The sequence below is a fragment of the Triturus cristatus genome, chromosome 5_1 (genome assembly GCF_964204655.1).
Source record: "Triturus cristatus chromosome 5_1, aTriCri1.1, whole genome shotgun sequence".
Lineage (NCBI taxonomy): Eukaryota > Metazoa > Chordata > Amphibia > Caudata > Salamandridae > Triturus > Triturus cristatus.
This window is the reverse complement of record NC_140587.1, coordinates 167,505,612-167,530,901: the sequence shown is the minus strand read 5'-3', so window position 1 is coordinate 167,530,901 and position 25,290 is coordinate 167,505,612. Positions and strand designations below refer to the sequence as shown.

The window sequence follows — 25,290 nt, the reverse complement described above, 5'->3', positions numbered from 1 at the left end:
TGCCTCCAATGTGGCCGAGGCCTGGGCGCTCTTGTTCCTGGTGCACACAGGGGGTCCCAAACACAGTCAACTATGGCACCAACGGCACCAGAGGGTCTGGACAGTCCCAGCGCTGGAGAAAGCTGCGGTACGCCCTTCCGTAGGGCGCAGGCTACGGCAAGACCTCCTCACCTGGGTGCCGGGGTCCCGAGCGGCCACCGGTCCTTGCACTGTGCGTGCCCCATCTGGGCAGGCAAGAAACAACGCCTGCGGCTTTTAGGAGCTGTCGATCGTCCCGTCCCCCCGGCACAGCGGATGGGTGCAGATACGGCGACCTTCTCAGGGGTCGACAATACGGGGCTGAGTGGATGCTGGCGATCAGGGCCTGCGCGCCCCTCCCTCCACGCCGAACCCGCTTCAGCAAGCGAAGTACGTCAGCGAGTCAGTCACCGGCGCAACTAGTTGGAATCGGCAGTTTCACGGCTTGATCGACTCACACTGCATTCCGGAGTTCGATTCTTTGAGTTTTGACACTATTCACTGCGGATTGATGGACCCATGCATGCCGGAACGGGCGTGCTTGTTCGGAGCTGCTTCAGAAAGTGGCCATGCTGCTCGGCGGTTGGCCACGAACCTCCCCCCCCCCCCCACCCCACCACCTGTTGTGCTCATTTCAAATTACAGACTGTGTCCACATGTGGCGGAGTCTTGTAAGTGCCGGTGCTGATAATCAAGTGCTAGTGTCAAGCACTGGAAATCACAGGCTCAAAGTAAGCACTGAGGGCAGCATCTGGTCTGCAACCTATGCCTCCCTCAAGACCATAAGGAATTGAAATGTTTGGCCTGTAAGGCTTTCAAAACAAAGAAGACAATTCGCTGTCAGGGGGAGTGTGTCTCTGGACACGTTTCAGAATGCAGCACCAAGACCACACCCAAAGCGCCTATTTTTTTTGGCTCCGAGTTTACCAAAGGAGCCTGCTATGAAGACAAAGGCCCATCTTAGTCTCTGATGTTGAGGAAGGGACACCTTCTGCGCTGCCAGAAAAACGTTAATACAGAACAAAGATTACACTTGCTTACCATACCTCAACCACCATCCAAGGTTTGACCTTCAGGGGTATGACTTCAAACAGTCTCAGCTAGAGCCGCTGAGGTAACTATTACCACAGATGCCTCACTTATGGGCAGGTCAGCAAATAGCTACCATGTTGACTGTTCACGGTACCAGAATGGGCGAACAAAGGAAGACTCATCATGTTTCTAGAACCTACAGAAATGCAAATGGCGCTCGGAGCATTTACATGTTCGCTCGAGTTGGAGGAGAATGGCTCCTCTGAGTTGGGTGATGATTGGAGGGACTGCGCCTCTGACTGGGGCCGGCTTCTTCCTCTTCTTTGATGTTGTGCTCCCCTAATATGTTGAGGGTGTCGTCCGATTCCTGCTTCTTCCGATGTGTCTACCTCTACTTGTGTTAGCACTGAAGGGTCTTCTTCTACCGGAAGCTGAGGCAGGCCTTGCACGTGGTGCTTTCTTGTTCTTGTCTGACATGACTAATGTCAGACCAGACCAAATCTGGAGGCAGACCTTGTGGTGATTAATCCACATGAATTTGGAGTGGCATTGTGGGTAGTACTGGAAAGGTACCCTTTCCATCAATGTATGTGCATTGTTGTTGACTAAGACTTTGAGGCGAGGTGCGCTGAGCTCCCGTAAGGGCCCGCAACCCTGGCAGTGAGGCATCGAAAGGAGGCCTGGTTTTAGGAGAACGCCGTCTGGAAAACAAAACTGCACATGTGTTGCTCATTCAAGTTTCTTCTGTTTCTACAGTAGTGGAAACTACCGCTTGGGTCCGAAGAAAGGGCTGGAAGTCGTGAACACCTTGCCCTGTTGGTACACGTCCAAACCTGATTGCGGAAATAACACAGTCTAATATCGAGTCGATGCCCATGTGCATTGCTAGCTTAGGAAGGAGTCACTATACTTTGTAACTTGAAAAACTCTTTCAGAGAGAATCACCATGCACATGTCCAAGCTCAACACTAGATGGAAGGAGTTTGCAGAGCATGTGTATCTACAGAACTATATGATATAAACAAACCTTTTAACATGGGTAAGTATTGCACCAGATTTTCTGTATGTGACAGCCGAACCCGCACTGCCTTCGGGCCCTGGTAGGTAGTGTTCAAAGCCTTTGGAGCCAACAATGCTCTCTTCTTTGGGCACAAATCCAGCTTGTCCATCGAGTCCAAAGATCCTGCACAAGCTTTGGGTCACTTTGAAGCTGGGGGGTTCCTCGGTGCTGGCACTGGAGCCCCCATCAGCACCGAACCCCATGTGGGCCCTGTGAGAAAGTGTCATCTTTCTTGCATGGTATGCCCCCACTTTTTGCTGAATTGCTGAATGTACTTTGACTGAGTGTGCCCTGGACTCCTGCCAATCAGGTGCCCAGGGCCTATGTTCCTTCCCTAAAAACCTAGAATCCCAAATTGGCAAACCCTGGCCACATGTCAGTCCCTGGTAAATGGTACCCTAGGTACCCAGGGCCTTGTGACCAGAGAAGGCCTCTAAGGGCTGCAGCACTCATTGCGCCACCCTTAGAGGCCCTGTACCCTAACACACACACACTGCCCTGGCAAGCTGAGTGTCTGGGTACAAGACAAAACGGGGAGACAACATGACACACATCCCTGTGTGCCATGCCCACAACCTACACTGCCTTGGCATACATCAGCCACCCCTCTAGCTGGGTGCCCTATGCCAGTGGTGTGGGCACAGAGACAGGAGCCCTGTGCCCCTACAGTACCCAGGTCCATTCCTGGGCACTGTAAGTGCAGTGCTGCCATTTAAGAGTACATGGTGCTGGGAGCTTGTCAAACACGAACTCCACAGCACCATAATGGCAGCACTGAAGACTGAGAAGTTTGGTATCAAACTGCTCAGCACATTAAATCCACACTGATGCCAGTGTGGGATTTAATGTACCAAGCACCACAGAGGGCATCTTAGAGAGGCCCCCTGAAACCTAACCTACAATCCACGTCTGTTCTGGGGCTGCCTAGGCTGCCACACAGCAGACATGTTGCTGGACCCCTGGGTAGGAGAGCCCCTGCTCTCCTGGGTCTGGAACAATGCCCATCCTGGGCGAGGTGCTAAATCTCCTCCCCCAGGATGGGCAGGGGAAGCTTCAAAGGTATGCCGCCTCTGTGAGCTTCCCCAGGCCACTGCAACCCCCCACTCCGGCGGGAAGCTTGGCCGGAATCCCCAAATAAGGACAGGGGATGTGTCAGCCTGCCCACCCCACCCCTCGGGTGGGGGAGGCGAGGTGAAGCACATCCCCGGGCTCTCGCCATCTTGAAGATGGGGAGCCCTGCCCAATCAGGATTAGGCTACTGCCCCCCTCCCAGAGGAGAGAGGCAGGATAGGGGGTGTACCCACCCCAGGACAGGGACCCATTGGTCCCTGCCCTTCACCTACCTGTAACACCCCTAAATCTAGTATTTTGGGGCACCCTGAACCTTCCTTCCCTAGATTCCAGATTCCAAAATCCGAAGAAGAGCTAGAAGAAAGAAGACCTGCCCTGCAGCTGCTAAGAAGAGGAAGACACCAACTGCTTTGTCCCCAGCCCTACCGGCCTGTCGACCCTCGAACCTGCTCCAACCCGGCATCTCTTGTGGCCAGCAACCTCACAAACCCCGGAGGACCTGGCTACCTTTTGACTCTAAACCCCTGGGACTCCCATAAGTAGAGGCTCTACTCAAAATCTACTTCTAATCCGTGGCAGCAGCCCGGACCCGCGAACCCAGCACACAGTGCACCAGCCAAGCCTGGCCTGTGCCAGAGTGAACAAAGACCATGAGGACGACCCCACGGCGACTGTGACCCCGAGTCCGGCACCCAAGGACCTCCCTCGACACTCCTGAAGAAGCCTGCAGCCTCAGAACAAGGTGCCCCCCAACTGCGATCAACAGAGGGTAAGAGTTCCCGACACCTAACGGCACCCCTGCACCCGGCGCCCCGCGGCCCCCTGTGCCCAATCCCGGGGTACCTACCTATCCTCCAACTACCCAACTTACCTCTCGAAGTGGTGGTGGCACCTGAAGAATCTTCGTCCCCGAGCTTGCAGTCTTTTTCTAAACCAGAGATTTCCCTTTGAAATCAGTTGAGTGCCCGAAGGCTCAAAAGCACCCTGCACCCAGCCGCCCGAGTGGCCCTGGCAGTGCAACCTCTACACCTATCTACTTCCCCACTTGCCCTGAGTAAGTGACCAGGAGCCAAGCTCCCACAGCCGCGTGGCCTGCTAGTCAGCAGCCACCAACCAAGGCCCCCCTACCTCTCATAGGATAACATTGGGCCTAACTCTCTCTGCACCCGGCCACCCTTGTGCAACTGAGGGTGAACCAACTGTACCTACCTGACCCTGGGAGACCCCTGAGTCTATGCCCAGAACCTTAACTCTGCCAGTCGAGTACCTACCTTTAAACCGATAACTCAATTTTCTCCATAGGGTAACATTGACTGGCTTTTCCTGAAATTTCTTCGAAGTGTGGACTTCAAAACTTAAAATATTCCCCAAAAATCAGCCGAGTAACGAAAACGAAAATACTCACCTGCTCTTAGGTGAGCTCCGAGTGCTGGATCTTGGTGCCCAGCACTGACTTTTGAAAAATACTTACAACTGTACTTACCAGTAACCCAATTTTCTTCCATAGGAAATCATTGACTGTTTTTCTGTGAAATTTCTTCTAAGTGTCAATTTCTGCAAACTTTAAATATTCTTTAAAAATCGTATAATATCTGAAAACGTAATTACTTACCTGTTTTGGATAAAGGTCCCAGTACTGAGTCTAGGCACCCAGTACTGGATTACAAAAGTAACGAGAACCTACTATACCTGCAACTTGAATTTTCTTCCATAGGGAATCATTGACTGTTTTCTATGAAATATTTTCTAAGTGTCAACTTTTAAAATAGCAAAATATTGTCTAAAAATCATCACAGTAATTAAGTCGACTTTTATCACTTGATTCCAAGTACTGGCCCAGGACTGAATCTAGGATCCAGTCCTGGAATTCCAAAAGTAATCCTAAAAGTAATCTGTGGCAAATAACTTGAAACTTCCATTGAACTCAATGCATGATTGTGTTTAAAATTGTGTTGCCTATTGCAACCAATTGTAACTTTCTACAAAAGTCAATTGCATATTACAAAAGTATTTATATAAAGCATCTCATTCTGAGAAAGTATATTTTAATACCTATTGTTGGTTCTAAAATAAAACAAGCATATATTTTTTATATATAAATCATTGGCCTAGAGTTCAGTTATTGAGTGTGTGAGACCATTTGCTGGCTGAGTGTGTGCAACAAATGCTTTACACTGTCTTCGGATACTGCCTTACTGCTCAACCAAGCTACCACTTTAGAGAGTAAGGTTATATCTAACTTTAGCCTCTGCCAAACCTCTGGGGACTGTGGACTCTGTACACCCTGTACCTATTTGGGAACCGTATATACAGAGCCACTTTCTCACAGGCCCCAAAACCATCCTCGACTTTGAGAACTCCTTTGTCTCAGGAAAGGCATTTAGCGCAAAAATAAAAACCCTTTACGAACGTTCCTGAGGAGTTGAAATATCCCTTTCTCCAACAGCTGCAGGAGGAGTTGGGTGCATGGTAGCAACACCTCTTCACCCATGTTCATAAAGACAAGCTCTTTATCATGCTGCCTCCAAAGCCAGCAGAGACTTTGCCATGAAAGCGGAACCTCACCTTGAAGGACAAAATTGCTTTAGAGTATCCTTCAGCTCCCAAACGCAAGAGATGCAAGGACAAGGGCACCAGCCCTCTCCCTGTTGCACCAACACCTCCACCTCCTCATCTATGACCACTGCCTCTGCCTCCTCCAGGGCCACTTCCTCCTCCTCCAGGGCCACTTCCTCCTCCTCCAGGGCCCCTGCCGCCTCCTCCAGGGCCACTGCCGCCTCCTCCAGGGCCACTGCCTCCTCCTCCAGGGCCACTGCCGCCTCCTCCAGGGCCACTGCCGCCTCTTCCATGGCCACTGCCGCCTCTTCCATGGCCACTGCCGCCTCTTCCGCGGCCACTGCCGCCTCTTCCGCGGCCACTGCCGCCTCCCAGGCCACTGCCTCCACCACGACCACAGTCTCCTCAACTGCTTCACCACCACTAATACCTCTCCTTGTCTATATGCACCAAAGGAATCATCCCACCTCTCTTACGGGGAAAGCAGCCTACTTCACCCTGGCAACCCTTCTGAAGCATCCTACAAATGTCAGTTCACCAACATTACAGACTCTCAAATCCAAGAGATGTACGGGCTTACTATATGCTCTCACATGTCGCATGGCAAACCAATGTCTCCCAAACTGTGGGACAGCCACGAGCCGGTTTTTGGTAAGTCACGAAAGTCAGAGCAATTTATAAAGATGCCTTTAAATTATGTGTTTATCTAGTCACATTTGCTGGTGCTTCAAAGACAGAGGTCAAAAGTCAGTCTATGTCTTCGGACAAATTGATGGTTATACTTCTAACTTGGGGTTTGATGATTACTTATCTTTACTTGACTGCAAAGTGAGAGGAGTTTTTAAGTTGAATTATGTGACAATCTTGATGGAGTACAGGGATTGTGAAAGGAAAGGCAACACAAAACAAAATACTAATACCTGTATATAAACTGTATGCATTCATCAGTTAGGAAAGCAAAACTTAATCACATTTAATTTGTAATTCTGAAGTGTGCTGGAAACAGATTTTAATAGGATCAAAACGACCCAAGATACTTTACTTGGTGATGCACAAATGATAAATATTCACAGAAAGCCGATTTCCACACCTCATTTGTGTGCTAGATAGTTTTATCAGTAAAACTGGATGTCTGTGCAAAATGAGTGGGCAAATCAATGGAAAATGTGCTGTCTATAAGTGGCAATGCCCTCCAACACTATGCTTTAGGTACAGAAAAAAGCACCACTGCTCAAGCCCGTTAAGGTAGATGGGATGTGAAAGTTAGCCGTTCTAAAAAGAGGGTCGTTGTTCTAAATAGTTTGGGAATCACTGCCCTAGATCGCATATTCTCAGCTTCCAGGTCTGGCTCCTGACATCCTAGAGATTGGGTATTTAGTTACCTCAGAAATAAATGGACATACCAAGATGGCTGGGTGACCTACACCACACATGTAATGCTGCAAAATGGATACGGTTTATCAGTTAAATGCATTAACTTATATAGTGTTCTTTTGCGGGTTTCACCTGAGGACAATCATTCAATATTTACTTACATACAGCAAAGTGGAATGCACACTTCCAATTGAGTGCATTTGGTGACAGTAGTCACCTACATACAACCAGGGTAAGAAGTTCAAGACGCAATACCTATGAATATGGTTTGTACTGTCGTTTCGAACCATCACCCAAGGTGGGCCACAAAGGCTATCACTCATACATATGTTAATGTATCAGGATACAGCTAGTACATTCATGTTAGCAAACAATACATTACTTAAAGTTGTTTACAAGAAGAACCGCTAATACTTGCTTTTAACACAACAAAAAGCTGCTGGTTTAAACTCTGATGTTATGTCGTAATTCAGGCAGGAAAGACTAAATTGGACTTCAGCAGCAATTAATGTTCTTCGCCTTTCAGCAGTCGCTAAAGATAATTGAGCGTTTGTAGGAGGGCTGCTGCAAGAAAGCTGCAGGAATACATGTAAAACCATAAAACGAAACCTTGGAAATGAGGTCCAAAAAGCCAGGGACAGATAGGGAGTTGGGATTTAATCTGCCGCATGCTGTGGCATCCATCCCTATGCCTCTCTTATTTTAGCTGTCCTATTCTAGGAGCTTCCTTTCTATTTCAAGGTGCAGCTCGATTCTCGGCACCCATGATTGCTTTCTCTTTTCAGGGCACACATCCTCACCCAGAGATCTTTCGGAAACTGCTGCATGAGAGTTCTTCTTCAGAGGTAAAATGGGCCCAGGGAATGCAAATGCGAGAGGCTACAAGGACTTGAGTATTGAAGAAAGAAGTCGTGAAACAGGATGACAGTGGGAGATGGTTTGGGTGGAGAGAGCAGTGACATAGGACCTAGAGGAAGATAGCAAATGTAAGGTCTTAGAGCGACAGGAGTGAGAGAAAGGAGGAGCTGGTAAAGAAGAATAGTTACTAGAAGGTGAGATGGACTCGTCTAGTTTGTCAGTAAAAGAGATATTGAACTATATAATGAGTAATAAATGAGAGTGTGTGAATCAAATAGAGCGGTATTGAGAAGGGCGGAACAAGCTGAGTTTTCACGCAGACGAGATAAGTAAAGTCGTTAAACAGAACCGATTGATTGGCGATTGTTTGAACTGCCTGCAGGAATCGAGAATGTGCTTCACTCTATAGTTAAATGTCCTCTAGTATTTCAAAGGCATGTAATTATGTTTACCTTTGTGCTTGCATGTGTGGAGAAAGAACAAGCTTTAATTTTGCTCTGCCTGCCATTATCTTGGTTGAGGAAATTTACTTCCGGGAATCACAAAAATGTGCAGGTTAACCTGCGACCTCTGATCCTGTGTGCGTTAATAGGAGGAGGCATTGAGTACTACTTTGTACTGAATTGATTTTGCTCAAACCCCAGAAAAACTGAATCCCAGATTTCTCTCTGTGGCCACTTTAGAAGGACTGCACCTGTTCTAGGTTGTAAACCTGAAACTGTGATTCTTTCCACAGAGTGAATATCCCATCCCTGCTCATCCAAAGGTGTTTAGAATTGTGTCCAAAAAGAGAGCCGTGTTTAGGGGGGACGCAGCAGAGAGAAATGATGGAGTTGGAAGGGGAGAGCCCTAACGAAAGGGGAGAAAGTCATGGAGGGCAAGGCGTGTAGCTTGACTCTTGAATAATAAACGTGCTCTGTTTCTCTGTGCCCTTTAGTCTACTCCTGCTGTGGATCCATTTCAGACTCGAGATAAATCCAGACAGGCTGACCAGCAAATTCCCAGCGATCAACATAACCCTCAGTCTGCAGGTAAAGTCCCTCTGATGCCACTGCTGGCCCACTGCACCTTCCCAAATATCAGGTCATGTAGAGGATAATGTAGGAGACCTGGCAGTGAGATGAACCTTAGTGAATGATTTGAGAGTGCTGTTCGGAACAGTGAAGGGGCACCAGCTGCAGGAGACTGCAAAGAATGATATTAGAGCTGTTGGGAATGGCTTAGAAGCGCTGGCTGTAGGAAGTGGTGTAGGAATGTTACAGAAGGGAGTGAAGTGCTTGGTTGTATGAGCATTGCAGAGAGGTATCTAGGAGCTGAAGGAAATGTTATTCGAAAAACCGTGGAATGCTGGTTATGGGTAAACTGTTGGTAATGATGTAGTTACAGTGACTGGGAGTTATAACGTAGATATGATGTAGAACGCTGGCTGTGGGGGGTTGTAAGGAACATTGTAGGATTGCTAGGTGTGGGAGCTGTAGGTGAATAGTGTAGGAATGCTATTTGGCGTGTAGGAGCTGCAAACTAGGCAATGGAATATGAGCACTGGAAGTTTTGTAAGGAATGGTCACTGGTTCTATTGAAATGCAGGGGTATTTGGAGTGCTGGTTGTAAGTCATAGGGACAGATGTAGGAACCGTGCGCATTGGGCAGTAGTGGAGCGCATGCTACAAATGGTAGGAGTGCTGGTATAAGCTGTTAGTAAGCTCTTCTCTTCCACAGGGTCCCTGAGCTCTTGTGGGCTCTGTGGGGAGCAGGACACCTCGATACATTGTCCCACCTGTCAACTGGCACTCTGCGTTGAATGTGATAGAAGGTTCCACAAGCACCCATCACGGACCAGCCACCAGAGGGTAGAGGTTGCATCTCCCGGACTTTCGAGCATGAGGTAGTGTTCTTCTTTGTCCTCCCTTCCTCAGCAGACACCTTCCCCTTGGAGCCCTAGGAGTCTCCCCGCATGCACTGAAGTCACCTCCCTCTTTTGGAGTAAAAGGAGAATTCAATCTAGATGTTCAACAGAGTTGCTGGGCACATTTGGTCATTGTTTTTAGTTTTCCTGTGTCTAGAATAATATTGTCTTGGTTTTTGGCAGCATTAGAGAGGAGAGTTCTTTCTGTCTGCCGATCTTCATCCGATGTGATTGTACACTGACAAATCACACTCGGCCAGACTTTTTATTGAGTGTTGCATCTTCTTGATGGGCAGTCCTGCGGTCCTTCTCCATTTCTGAACCAACATTTGCTTACAGGAAGTGATGAGCGTGGGTGGTATCTAACAGGAGTGCCCTCTGTGAGCTTTCTTCCCCATAGCCTCTCCAGGGAAGCATGATTCCCAGGAAGCATGGCGACTCTGATGTACATTATTCACTGCCTTGCCAGTTCACATGCGAACAGTGCAAAGGGGCTTATGCACTTTGAAGGTGTTAAAGCTGGCTCAGAGTTGAATGTTGATCTGCAGCAGGAACCCGTGGAGTGTGATTTCCGCCGTTCTTGAGAGTAGAAAAGTTATGATGTTCATGTTTATTGATAGCTTTTAGATAAGGCTAATAGAAGTTCTTGAAAATCTGACAAGAAACGGCTGGTCAACTCTTTCAATAATCTCAGTAAACACATACCCTGAGTATGTGGTGTTTAACATCTACCGCGTATTAATGTTACTTTTCTCTTGTGTGTCTTACTTTAAGGTCCTCCAGTTGTGATTTGTGCAATGAAAATCAGGTTGTAGGATTTATACTAAATGGATGTTTAGCTTTGGAACCAGTCCGTTAACTATTCTAATCTTGTGCTTGTCTATCTGCTGAGCAGCCAGGCGCAGAGCAAGGACGCTCAGGGTGGTGATGAACAACAGCCACCCGTGCCTGGGAGGGGAACCCATCTCCTCCCCGAGGGGACGCCCGTGCATCCTCCGAGGTCTCCCGGAACCAAGCCACCGTCCATGAACGGGCCACCGGCGCATCTCCCTGGGCGTGGACGGTGGATGTCTCCCTAGTAAATCCATGTCTTTGCTTGCCTCCTGAGCACGCTCCGCCTCCTCCTATTATTCCCAGCTCACGCTGCAGCCCCGCCCCTTCCGCAACCGCGGAGAGTATCCTGCGGAGGAGGGAGGGGTGCCGCTCAAGTCTGCTGCATGTTCAGCACCAGGCGGAGGTGGACCCGGGAGGGTCGGGCACATGCCACGCCACCGACCGGAGATAATCACAGGCTGCCGTGAGCCAGGCTGTGCATTTTTTATGAATCGCGAAGAAAGGGCTGATTGTGGAGCATGCGTCCTCACTTTTGCACTTCCAGTGTGCTGTACACTGCGCCCCCCCCCCCCCAAAGAGATGTTGTCCGTGTCACACATCACAGCAGACTTCAAAAGTACATGTCCAAAAGAAGCCATTGATACATGTGGTCGACGTGTCCCACTTCCACAGATGCACGCACTCGTTCATCCATATTGTGTCCATAGAAACAGAGGCGCGTGCACACATACTGCCTGCCCAGCGCACCTGGCGCAGATGTACACAAACCACGGAGACCTGCAATACGCGGACGATATAGTGGTCCTAAGCCAAACACCGATTGGCTTGCAAACCACCTGATAACATACTTTGATCAGCAAGGGCTAGAGATAAATAAGAAAAAAACAAAAGTTCTGCAATTAGTAGGACCTAGTTCAGGAAAATTCATGTGGTTTGCCAAAAATGAACAGATAGAGAAAGTTTGCACATATAAGTCTCTGGGGATGAATTTGGATCGAGTTATGTCCTTTACTGAACAGAAAAGAGAAATAAGTGCAGAGGCCCAAACACTAATCTTTGCCTACAGTCAATTGAAACAATAACGGACTTGTCCATTTTACAGTCATTTATTGAAAGTAATGGCCTCTCAATTACTTCCTGCACTCGCATATGGTTTGGAAATATGGCATGGCCAGGAATTTAATGTTTTAAACGAACTTCAGACAATGGTGTACAAATCCGTTTTTAACCTTCCGAAAAGTGCATCACCAGCACAGCTCCGTCTGGAATTCGGTCTATAAAATCTGGAATTCCAGCGTCAATCTGTTTTTGTGAAACTGTGGTGGAAACTCTGTTCCTCAGAACCGGGGTGTAACAATAAATCTTCTCCACACTGAAGTATAAACATAGAGATTTATTAGTTGTTATCCAGATCCAGCATTAACGGTCCAGTCTGCAGCTCGGCTCCTGAACTCAACCTCGACTCCCTCCCCAACATTCCACGACATCCTATCATTCTGTTGAGCAACATTCTTTGCTAGATTACAACACTGGGTCTTTGAACAACCTATGTTGGACCGAAATGAAGGCTCAGTTTGTCCTGAAAAAATCGTACTCATGGGGCGAATACTTACGATCAGCATTGGCAGCTCTAGACTTACAAGAGGTATGGGATAGTAAGATGGAAAGGGCAGCATTCAATAGAGTGTGTAACAGTGCTGCAAAAAATCTGTCCTTTCACAAAAATAAAACATTACTGGTAAAACGCAAACACTCTTGGACAGTCCTAAATTCTTATGTTAAATCAAAACCGCAAGCTTATTTAGCGGCACATTTTCGACTGGTTTTAAAAAATAATTTTATTCTGTATCGGTTTGGAGAATACGAAATCAAGGACTTGCAACAAACATGGAAAGGAAAATTCCCAAATGCAAAATTGCCTTTTATGTGGATATCACAACAAATCTTTGTCACCTTATGTGCGTCTGCCCTATATTGAAAGAAGCGAGAAGGAAACTATTAAAACCAATTTTAAAAGAACTTAACATTCGCACCTGTAGACAAACTGTAACTTGCTGCCTGGGGGGAACATCAACCATTTTAATCTGTCGAGGGACTAAGTTTCTTAACTTGATTGACAAACTCTTACAAACAGTGGATAATACTAAATGAATTAAATGAACTAAATGAATTTGGCCATAAATGAGTTGGAAACCATGCATAAATAGCAAAAAAAAGTATAAATAATTTTCATATGAAATTCTGTTTTAAATCTTTGTAACTGACTTTTAATCATTTTAGTACTATGCTTTATGGTTGTGATAACCAAATCAAGTTTTTCTTGACTGACTGAATATCAAGACGCTCTTATTCACCGAGGCGTCGACAGAATTATTAACAGGTACCGGCGTGCACGTAAACACTCTTGAAAAAGATGCACATGAGTCGCCAACGCAAGAACACGCACAAGAAACCACTTGTAAGCCGATAGCAACACCAATAATTGCAAACAGACACGTGAACATGCAGCATGTCCATGCACAAAGACGTATGCAGAATTACAGGTGTAATCACACAGACATCTTGTGCAGCCATATACACACGAGTCCTTTTCTAAAATTGTATCGGCTGGGAGTAAACAGCAGAGGGTAATCAATGTGCAGTGTTAGACGCTGTATTAGGGCGAAGGCGCCATTTGATGGGTGCCGCTCGCAGCTGTAACTTTGACTGATTTTCAACGGATTACTGCGGTGTGGGACTGCGAGGACCAGCAGTCCACACCACCTCCAGCTGGTCACTCTTCCCGCCCCGCCTTTCCTGCTGTTTGCCCCTATACGTCACTATATATACTGACGTTTACTGCTGCGTGGGACGTGCCGGGCGAAGCCCGGGCCAAGGCCGGGCCCGTTTGAGCCCGTTCGAGACTGAAGAGACTGGGCTGGGCTACACTCTATGTGTGTTCATCAAGGTAACAAGATTAGGGTAATTAAATTTAGCACAAGGTCTGCTGTATAACAATGGCGGCTGGAATGGGCAGGGAAAGAAGTGCTGTAGTCGGCGCTACTATGGCAGGCACGCTGGACAATTTTATCGTAAGAGCTGCTACCCTTCTTGAACGTGAAATTGATCTTACAGAGCGTCACCTTTCCCTTGACCCTGTTTCTCATAAACGTTCATCTTTGGGAAAAATTTTATCGTCTGTTACACCTAAGGTTAATACTAAAACTCTTGCCCTACATGAATCCATTGTCTCTGATGAAGGTAGTAATGATGTGTCCATGGACTTGACTACGGAAAATAAGAGAGGTAAGGAAGGGAAAAGTACCTTAAGGCACCAAACTTCCAAAGTAGACTATACGATTGCTCAAATAGAAGGTGTATCTACTCGGGCACAAACATACACTGCTACTGAAGTTACTATTTCTCCCACAGAACAAACCCTGGGAGCCAAATCGAAACAGAAGAATGCCCAGCGTGGAAAGAAAGGCAGTAAACTGAGATTGGTGAACCAAAAAAATGTAAAATCGTTATCCAAGAATCATCCTAGTGTTGTAGACCAATCCTTGTCCACAGTGTCTGTAGATCCAGTTTTTAATCTGGACGAGGGACTTTGTTCCAAAATTGAGGAACTTCTTGCCCTTTCTACTCGCCCTATTTTGGACTGACTTATGCTAATTGAGGAGCGTCTTAAGAAACTTGAACAAATGGCTCTATCGAATCTTGAACTTAATCAAATATTAAAGTCGGGACTATCCACAGCGTCTAATCTGCAGTCACCCTCTGGCAACCAGGCATCTAAAGCCAAGGGGAAAACTTCCGTACCCTTGGCTCTAACTTCTGAACCCTTGAAGGGATCACATAGGGATAAAAGTGTGGATATATTATGCACTAAAACAACTTCAGATGCAAATGGCCTTACAAATCTACCTACAAGAGTAAATACATCTTTAAGACACAGTGATGTCAATGAAAATGTAAAATGTGATATGGCTCAGAATTCTAATGAGATAGTAAATAAATCCGCCCATAAGAATAGCAGAGGCCTTTTACTACCTATTTTAGATTTACCGCCAGAATCGTCTCCTTACGTCATTGTACTAGCGGGGGTTCCTAGCTTGGAAAATACCGCCACTGAAACATGCTACAAGCTAAAGAATAAAGCAATGCACTGGCTTAATACTAACCGACCACTTCCCCCTCACATACATAGTGAAATTTTGTTTGTCCGGAGAGTCAGTTGGGTGGGCAAGGGCAACAAAGACATATCAGGGGATTGCATCGTTGTTAATTTCAAAGATACACAGACCGTAAAATATATCCAGCAGGAGCGGCCATTTATGCCATATACAAGAATTTGGCCACTTCCCCTTGGTTATTTTTACGGCTTTAATCTCTACCAACCAAATAATAGTATATGGGAAAAGGCTGGGAGGGGCAAAATAGCTACTGACACCCAGAGATGCAGGCTGACCCCAGCAGACTACGGCTGGTTAGAGGCTTTCCCGACAAAGAACAGATATAATGGTCTTGACATGGTTGACTGACTGTGCCCAAAATTCATTGACCTTGAATCCACTCGGGACATGACATCTGATGTTAGGACCAAGCAAGCTAGTGAATATAATGTATCCTCTGGCTTTTTGGCAGCTCACTTGAAGACTGAATCTAAGGATAAACTTGCAAATGTCCTTCCTATCAGTGATGATGGGGAGCTAAGTAACTACCTTCCATTGACTGAAAAACCAAGAGGAGCCCCTGTCATCGAGGTCTTGCCCCAATTTCCAAATGTGAGTTCACTCAAAGATAATGACAGAGTCTCCAACTTGAGACTCCTTACCTGGAATGTTGCAGGGCTGTCTGCCAGGCTGGGGGACTTAAATTGTATATCTTTCTTACAACAGTTCTCGATTATTGGTTTACAGGAATGCTGGACAGTAGATCCCATTCACATGAATGGCTACCGTACTTTCCATACGCCGGCAATCAGTACATCAAGGGGGAGAAATAAAGGAGGTCTTTGCACTTACGTATCCAATCGTATGAAAGAAACAAATATTTCTTTTGCCCCTGTCTCGGATTTTTTCCAGATTCTGACAATTACGTACGGGGGCAAACCAAATATAATTCTGATAAATTTTTATAACAATATCCCAAAAGACGAACGGACTTCGAATTACAGAAGATTCTTATTAATATCGAAGGAAAGCAAGCATCTGATACTTGTGTGATCTGGATGGGTGACTTCAATTCTTATTTATGCCCACATAGCAATCTCAATATTTGTGGGTTGGGCGAAGGTTTAGACGTCCCTACAGCACACTTTTCCCATACACCCTTGGGTAATCTTCTAAATGACCTAATATTTTGTTTTGATATGGGGTTCGTTAACGAACTCTGCTCCCCCTCAGTCCCCTTCAATGCCACATTTATAGGAAGGGGCTGTAAATCAGTTATTGATTTTATGCTAATATCTAAACGGTATTCCAGTCATATTCGCTCATTTGAAATATGTGAGATAGCAATGAGTGATCATTTGCCAATTAGCATGTCCATTTCCATCCTGGAGGGTAATAGAAAGGCTAACACTGTGGCCCAAAACCTATATAATTATAGGCTGAGACTTGCTAGAAAGAATGGTAACACTCTAAAATGGGATAAAGTGGAACCAGTGGCTTTTTTTTAGAAAACTAATTCAGTCCAAAAAGAGGGAATTTGATATTTGTCTTACCGAGTACGACGATTTTACTAATGTTCACGACGCTTTCCATAGTATTTCAGAAGAAGTACGTAACTTACTTCTAAAACCTCAGAAACCAAGGGAGGCCAGGCTAAAGAGGTGGTTTAATAGGGAATGCAGTAAGACTCATGCTTGCCTAATGACTCAGTTAAAATGTGATCCCAGGGATAAGGCCGAAGTTAGACTTGCTAGATCTGCATACCAATGTGCATTAATAAATAGGAAAAAACAGATAAAAGAGGAAGCATGGCAGACCTTGCGGGAAGCCTCTCAGACAAAAGATAATATTGCTTTCTGGAGAGCTGTAAATGCTCCCTTTTTTAATGATAATGCAACAGATACAATTGAGGTAGCAATTACGGAAGAGTCATGGGTCTCCTATTTCGGGGAGCTCTATCAAGCTGAAAATGAGGAAAGCTCAGAGAGGGGGCTTAATTTACCAGGTCAAGATACTGCGCCATACCCAATTAATGTTGACTTCCTTTTGGAAGATGTGTTGGTAGCCACTGATAAGAGTGTGGCAGGAAAGGCCCCGGGCCCTGATGGAATTCCCGTCGATATTTTTAAGGCTAATACTGCCCTGTGGGCCCCGCTTTTAACAAATGTTCTAAATAGCTTAACTAAAGTAGGATTTCATTTCTCTTGGCAGGAAGCAATTGTGGTTCCTATTTTTAAAAAAGGCGATCGAAATGAGCCGAAGTGCTATAGACCGATATCTTTATTGGATTCCCTCATGAAGATTGCCGGGAGAGTTATACTCAACAAATTGCAACTATGGGCTGTAGATAACGGTATTCTCTCCCAGTTTCAATACGGTTTTAGAGAAGGTTTGGGAACAATAGAGCAAGGTTTGAACTTAGCTCTTTTAGTAGCCAAATATGTTGAGGCCAAAAATGAAAGCTTATTTCTCACTTTCGTAGATCTAAGCTCAGCCTTTGATTGCCTCAATCACAACAAACTTTGGTCAATAATGCAGGATATGGGAGTAGACCCAAACCTCCTAATTTTTATCAGGGAACTATATCGAGGGGCAGGTGCCAGGGTCCGCTTTGGGGATAATGGGGAGTGCACTTCCAAGTTTGCGATAGGGAAGGGTGTGAGACAAGGCTGCATATTAGCTCCATTCTTGTTTAATTTATATATAAACTCGGTAGCCTCTCACCTCTTGGAAGACAAGCAAGATTATCCCAAAATTGGTAATTACTTTATCCCCATTCTTTTATATGCAGATGATGCAGTGATCATGGCACGGACACAAGTGGGCCTTCAGAGGTCACTTAAAAACTTTTCAGATTACATGGGCAACAGGGGCTTAAAGATTAATATAAGTAAGACTTTTAACATGTGTTGCACCAAAAAGAAGAATATCACCTGTAAAACCTTCCTATCTAATTTAAAAATTGATACGGTAAATACTTTCTCCTACTTGGGTATCAATTTTGAAAAAAAGGGTTCTTGGAATATAGCAGGTGAAACAAGAAAGCTAGTGTTCTCACGAGCAATTGGGGCAGTTAAAAATGTTGCTAATAAGGTGGGAGGTCGCCCAGTACCCGTCCTAGTGGACATTTACAAATCTAAATGCGTGAGCACGGTGTTATATGGTGCAGGGATCTGGGGGATAGCAAAAAATTACAGTATACAGCCCTGTGAGAACGCCTTTCTTCGCTATCTCCTGGCAGTGCCTGGGTCTACTTCTACCTTTGTATGCCATCAAGAGCTAGGCCTACCTTATATTATGGACCTTATTAAAGTTGACCCTATTTTATTGTGGCATAAAGTTTGGTCCTCTAATGAAGCAAGTTTGAATAGGGATATAATCTTTTTGGTGGAAGTGGGTCACCAGGAATATTTTGATGCACCGGATAGCATGGCAGGGATGTCAAGAAAGAAGCTCAAGGAATTATGTTTGCATCACCTTGAAGACAAACGGTGGCAGATAGAGAAACGTAAGAGCACTGTTACGGCTAACTGTTTACTCATACAAAACCAAGGTATTCAGCCATACTTGCTGCAAGAGCCCTGCTGCTATTCCCGCATGTTATTAACTCGTTTCAGGATGGATATCTTTTTTAGACTAGTTAACTTCCCGGAGATGAATTGTTGGTCTAAAGAATTAATTCCCTACCCATGTGATCTGGTTTCCATTCAATCCTCCCTTCATTGTATTTTCTTTTGTAAATTTTACTCAGGATCTAGGAAAGGAATTTTAACTCCTGTTTTAAGAGAGTTTGGCTTGAGACAATGCAGAGTGGCACTGTTAAGATTACAAATGCTTGATGATGATTTCCTCATGTTCTCGGTGACAAAGTTTCTTAAAACCATTATTAGATTTAGGAACTTAATGAACTAAGCCTCCTATTGTAATTCTTATATTGTTATTTAAAGCTGAATTATTTCTTAATTTTGATGTATTTATCAATGGAATGTTTTAAAAGTGTGCTTTTATGGTTTTGATTTTAAAATCGAATAAAGCTGTTAGAACTGAACTGAACTGAACAGGTGTAATCACACAGACATCTTGTGCAGCCATATACACACAAGTCCTTTTCTAAAATTGTATCGGCTGGGAGTAAACAGCAGAGGGTAATCAATGTGCAGTGTTAGACGCTGTATTAGGGCGAAGGCGCCATTTGATGGGTGTGGTTAATACAACCCTCGTGGGCACACATACCAGGCTGGATGCTTTTACAAACAATACGTTTGAAAGGATTTATTCACCAATCAAGTAAGCGCCCGAACATTTCTGATAGGGATTGCTCAGAGGACAAATGCACATAGTTGCTGCTACGGCCCTTCATCCTTCGAGGTCGATATAACCAGCATTGTTGCGAATGCTGGCAGTACTACTTGTTACAAGTGTCACGAGACCGCGCTCGCAGGATGACAGGGCTCTAGCGGGTGAGCACAACCGCGAGCACATGGAGGCGCTCTGGGAACAGGGGCTCGTGCACCCAACTGGTCCAAAACAGACAGACCACTGTTGTCACAAGCGTGCGCACATGTGCCTTGAGCTGGCCCACAACATTGTTCCTCGCTTCTATGCCAGTGCCTACTAGAGTTAAACATGCCTGCCAAGCTTTGTCAGACGCATGTGTTATGGGTTAAAGCAGGCCTGGCTCAAGGAATTTTTATTTGGGTGGGCCAAGGGTGCATTTGGGTGAGCCGCTGTAGGCTCGATTTGTCACATATATGTCTGGGCAGGCCTGCTTCAGGGCCCTCCTTTATCTCTTCTTAGTCTTACAAGGCCCAGTAAAACGCACTCTTTTCCAAGTCTCTTTCTCAATGTTATCACTCTCAAAAAGTGTTTTTTCCATGTATTGTCCCTTTGATGGGAAGAGGAGGCTTCTGAGGTGGGAGTATCAGGCAAGTGACACTTCTCGGGCTCCCTTTCTGTGAGCCTTCAGTGAGAATCCCTCTTCATTACTGCCTCCACCTGACCCCGTACTCTGCATCGCACTCCCTTCCAGGCTTGATTATCCACTACTCCTCTCCAGTGCACCTTATCTCACAGCTGACCTTGGCCCCATTCCCATATCGGGCACCATCGGGCTCCACTTTCATTTTTCCCGGTAAAAACATTAGTAAAATCACCTTCAAACTTAAAACATTGAGTATAGCAGTACATATAATTAGCACGCGCTTTAAAGTATGTTCCACAGTGGCCCTTATGACCCGACTGCTAATTAAATAAACAAAAACCGAAAGGCCATAACAAGGCTGGCTTCAGCGCTGATGCGAAAGTCTTTTTGGGCGCCACACCAATAACCTTTACTGCCTTGCCTTCCTGGTCAGAGCTGTGTTTGAATGCCTGACAGGTAGGACAACCTACGAGTGGGGAAATTGCTGATTTGCACATTGTTCTTCTATGAATTTTAATCTGCTGATTTGCACATCGTTTTATTCAATACTGAAGTTTTAGCTGCCATATTCTACTCGCCTTTAGTCGCGACCACATTGCAATTGACATCTGACCCTTAGCTCCAACCTCGTGACTCGCCTTCGCTCCGCGGTAAAAGCGGAAGTCATACTTGGTCGAGGCAGCGAGGTTGGCAGTCTAGTTGTTAAAGCACTGTGGCCTATATCTTTCGCGCTGACGCGACCGCGCCAAAGGCGCGCCTAAGGCAAGCCCGTCTGCGCCCGTCCGCGCTCGGTCCGGGCTTAGGGCATGTCCCCCTGGTTCTACCACTACAGGTTCAATAAGATTCTCTAGAGAGGCTCTCCTTCGGTTAAATCCTAAGAAAGGCACCATGTGTTGTTCGAGAATACACCATGAAACACTCTTAAAGGGAGCTCGGGCTCCTTGTGCAAGGTGTGCTGATTTTCTCCCTCTTCATTCCGTTGAAGAAGCAAATAGAAGTAAACCCGGGCTCAGTGGAAAGAAAGCTTCGCTACCCATTAAAGCTCTGCTTCTAAATGCCAGGTCACTTATCAAACATAGTGATGAATGTGCATTACTAATCGAGCAGCATTGCATTAAAATGGCCTTTATTACGGAATCTTGGTCAGACGAAGCGTCTGGCCCTGACCTGGTTAAAGCGCTACCTCCAGGCTACCTATGCTACACATTAGATAGACTGGGCAGGAAGGGGGAGGATTGGCAATAATCTATCATAATTCCCTAAAACCCTCCTTCTGTCCAGTACTAAACATGGCATGTGAAGCATTGGCAGTGGACGTTAATATCTCTCCCCATGATACCTTTCATGCTACTCTCCTATATCGTCCACCCGGTACAAGTGGTGCGTTCTTCGAGTCTGCAGGACGGTTCCTTGAAGAAGGACTATGTGTAAATTCTTTTACCATTCTAGGAGATTTTAACTTTCTCTTGGAGGATGAGCAGGATGCAGATAATATCAAGCTTCAGGAGATTTTTGGTGGGGGGGACCTCATTCAATTAGTCTCAGTCCCCACACAAAAGGCCGGCCACACTCTGGATGGTATCTTCTCCAATAATCCTCACATTAAGATCTGCACGGTACTTCCTATCTCTTGGTCGGACCATGCAGCCATACTGTTTGAGATTCCAACTACGGAGCCCCCTAAGCCAGCTAGTGTATCTCTACCCAAAGTCAATATCAGGGCTTGGAAAAATATTAACATCGAGAGCTTCGAAAACCACTTGGAGTCTACTCTGAATGTCTGGCCGCCCTCCACTGATAAAGCTGCTGTGCTGTATACTAAGTGGCTAGACTCGGCCTGTAATAAGGCGGTCCCTATCAAAGTTTGTACATCTAGGAGATCAACACCTTCTGCTCCTTGGTACAATGAGAGTCTTAAACTTAAAAAAATAGAATGTAAACATCTTGAACGTATGTGGAGAAAAGACTATCTACCACTCTCTAAAAAAATGTACAGAGACTGCCTTCTCAGCTACAAAAAGCTGCTCATGGAAGCTAAAAAACTGTTCTATGGGGAACAGATTAATAATGCAAAATCTTCCATAAAAGAATTATTTAGTACAGTTCTAAAACTTACTACCCCAGTTTCAGCCAAATCCAATGGCGACCCGGAATTTTGTGAACTTCTGGCCTCTACCTTTCAGGATAAAGTGGACTCTATCTTTTCCTCTTTTAGTATCTCACAGGCAGAAGAGTCAATAAAAGATACCGGTGACTATCCTGCTGGTAAAGAGACACCACCTTTGATGAACCATTTTGAGAATATGAGTGTCAGTGACACTATAAAGCACCTGCAGATAATCAAATCCGGCTCTCCCCTAGACCCCTGTCCTGCACATATAGCCAAAATGGTATTGAATAACATTGGTGCTGCCCTTACCTCTGTTTTTAATAACATCTTTAAGCGTGCAATGTTCCCTAAAATTTGGAAAAAAGCCTCCATCCTTCCCCTTCTCAAAAAGGCAAACTTGGACCCCAAAGTACCAAATAATTACAGGCCCATCTCTCGACTCCCATTACCAGCCAAGTTAATTGAAAGAGAGATGAACAGCCAGCTGAGTGAGTTCATTAAAAATAATGAACTTCTTGATTCCACTCAGTTTGGTTTCCGCACCGAACATAGTACGGAGCTCGCGCTAATCAAGTCTACGGAAGAAATGAGAGAAACATTGGACCAAGGTGGTTCGGCTATCTTGATCATGTTGGACCTGTCGGCGGCTTTCGACATGGTACACCATGAGGTGTTGATCGACCGATTAAACAGGAAAGGGGTCACTGGCAAGGCTCTCGCTCTTTTAAAATCGTTTCTCTCCGATAGACATCAAACTGTAGATATTGGTACAGACTGCTCTAAACCTTTCTCCTTGCCCTGTGGGGTTCCCCAGGGCTCGGCGCTTAGTCCCACACTTTTTAATGTGTACGTGTCTCCTTTGGCAGCTATCATCCGCTCTTTCGGCTTCCAACCTACCTCTTATGCCGACGACACCCAAATAGTGAAGTCCATTCAAAAAGGCAAAGAGGATGAGGCCGGCCGGGATTGTTACAATTGTATGCAATCCATTGCCAGTTGGATGACAGCCAACTGTCTGAAGCTTAATGCTGGAAAAACCGAGGTGGTCATTCTAGGCAAACCCTCAAATCTTTGGTCACCTAGTTGGTGGCCTCAATCCCTAAGTTCACTTCCAATTCCCACGGAAAAAGCAAAAAATCTGGGAGTTGTGATAGACTCCAGACTGTCCTTTGGTGATCAAATTAGCAAGGTGGTCTCATCCTGCTTTCTTATACTCAGGATTATGAGGAAAATCAAACGTTTTCTCCCTGACGACTGCCTCAGAACAGTAGTCACAGCACTGGTTATGTCCCGCCTAGACTATTGCAATGCTCTGTACATAAATATCCATAAAAGGCAGCTTAATTGATTACAGACAGTTCAAAATGCTGCTGCCAGACTTCTTCTGGGTATCCCTAAGTTTGCATCCATAAGAAGGGGACTTAGGGACCGTCATTGGCTGCCCATGCGACAACGGATTGAATTCAAGGCCCTTTGCATTGTTTTTAAAACCCTGGTGGGATGCGGGCCAGAGTTTATGAGGAAACATCTACTCTGGTATACCCCTTCCAGGGCACTCCGTTCAATCTCAGCTAGGCAGGTACAAGTTCAACGTGTCAAAACAGCCAGTTGGGGAGGCAGGAGTTTCTTTTATTGTGCCTCTAAACTGTGGAACAATCTCCCCTTGCAGCTGAAGGAGACTCCTGACCTCCTGGACTTTAGGAGGGGTCTTAAGACCTGGCTTTTCTGCTAGTAGCTCCCTTCACTCACCATCTCACTCTCTTAACCAGTAGGCAATGCATTTCAGCGCCAGGACACCTAACGGTAACAGTGCGCTTTACAAACCTCATTAACATAACATAACATAACACCTTCCAATAGTGCCCCTCATCCCTCCATGCCCCCCCCCCCCCATTGACCTCCTCCTCGGATTCCCTCACTGCCACCCTCCACTAGTGCCCCTCATCTCTCTGTAGCCCATCCCCCTCATGACCTCGTCCGCAGACACCCTCACTGCCAACCTCCAGCAGTGCCCCTCATCTCTCCCTAGCTCCCCACTCCACTCCATGACCTCCTCCTCGGATTCCCTCATTGTTACCCTCCAACAATGCTCTTCATCGCTCCATAGCCCCTCCCACTACCTCCTCCTCGGATTCCCTCATTGCCACCCTCCAGCAGTGCCCCTCCTCTCTCTGTAGCCCCTTCCCCTCTTGACCTCCTCCTCAGACTCCCTCACGGGGGTCAGCTTTACTGATAAAAATGTATATCTGCCCAAACATATTCATTTTAGCAGCATTAGAATAATGGAAGACTGGGGAAGTTCTAACTATATCAAAAAACAAAAAAAGAGAAGTTCTAACTATACCACTCATGTTTCTATGCAGCTCTTTGGTGACAGTTCATTGGTCACTGTCCTATTTTAGGATTGTAACTTCTGAACTGCAGGTAGCACAAGGATCTCTGTGACAAAGGCAGAAACCCACCGAGCTTCCACATAAAATACAGTTCATCTGCATTTAAAAACTACTAACAGACAAATGATTGCTCTCCAGCGGATCATTAATCACCAGCGTTATCTGGGCATTCTGTATCGTCTTATTGTGTCCTGCATCGGCCATGATAATGATAAAAACTGTTTAAATGAAGCACACACGAAGTATGTGTCCTGCTGGGCCTGCGCGGATTTAAAAAAGAAAAACAAATAGTGACACATTCTCTTACCTACTCCATTAGTCAAACTTTGTGTCACTGCCTGATGGGATAAGCAGCTGCAGGGGTCAGGAAAGGGGAATAGGAATAAACTTCTTTTCTCCTGCGCTGCATAGAAAAATAAATATCCACACAGCAGGACAGTAGGCAACGGTTACCCTTGTCAAAGAAAGGATTTGACCCTTTCGCCATGTGGAGATGAAGGGGTGAAAAAAACCAAAGCCTTGTTCACATGTAAATGGTCTTTTAATAATCTCTATAACTGTCTGTGTGTGTGCGCCCGGGCTGACACACGAGTGAAGCACTTTCAGCCCCATGGTGTTGCGCGCCTGCCTTCAAGCCCTCACTGCGAGGGCCAAGGCTCCTGTGTGGGTGGGCCTGGCCCACCCGGCCCACCCGCTAGAACTGGGCCTGGGTTAAAGTGAGATGGTCTTACGCTTCTGAAAACCATTCACACGAAATGATTGGCATGGGCGCAATTAAAAATACATTGAAAATAAATGGTTTTAAGGTGCTGCCAGCCTGCAAAGCGTGCAGCATTATGGTATCGACATGAGGCCACTGACGGGGTAGTTAGTGTGTAGCTGTGTGCCTCTATATCACTTGCCCATTCATTAAACTAATAATACTTTCCATGTAATGCCTGCGTTGTGGCAGCGCGACACTTGGCTACAGGGGAAGATCTAAATGGGACCAGCCAGTGCACTC

General features: G+C 45.9%; 1 protein-coding gene and 1 long non-coding RNA gene across 8 annotated transcripts in view; one reads left to right on the top strand and one right to left on the bottom strand.

Moving 5' to 3' along the window:
• Nucleotides 1-25,290, top strand: part of LOC146830547 (E3 ubiquitin-protein ligase RNF31-like) — a 325,057-nt gene that overhangs the window by 186,629 nt on the left and 113,138 nt on the right. For 6 of the 7 annotated variants that reach the window (XM_085604763.1, XM_085604765.1, XM_085604768.1 and 3 more), the window contains 3 exons: nucleotides 7,897-7,956; nucleotides 8,907-9,000; nucleotides 9,689-9,854. In XM_085604763.1, the coding sequence (XP_085460889.1) occupies nucleotides 7,897-7,956; nucleotides 8,907-9,000; nucleotides 9,689-9,854 (320 nt within the window). The remainder of the gene's footprint in view (nucleotides 1-7,896; nucleotides 7,957-8,906; nucleotides 9,001-9,688; nucleotides 9,855-25,290) is intronic. The other variant, XM_085604766.1, reaches the window with a different exon arrangement.
• Nucleotides 1-25,290, bottom strand: part of LOC146830548 (uncharacterized) — a 126,839-nt gene that overhangs the window by 64,655 nt on the left and 36,894 nt on the right. The window lies entirely within an intron of this gene.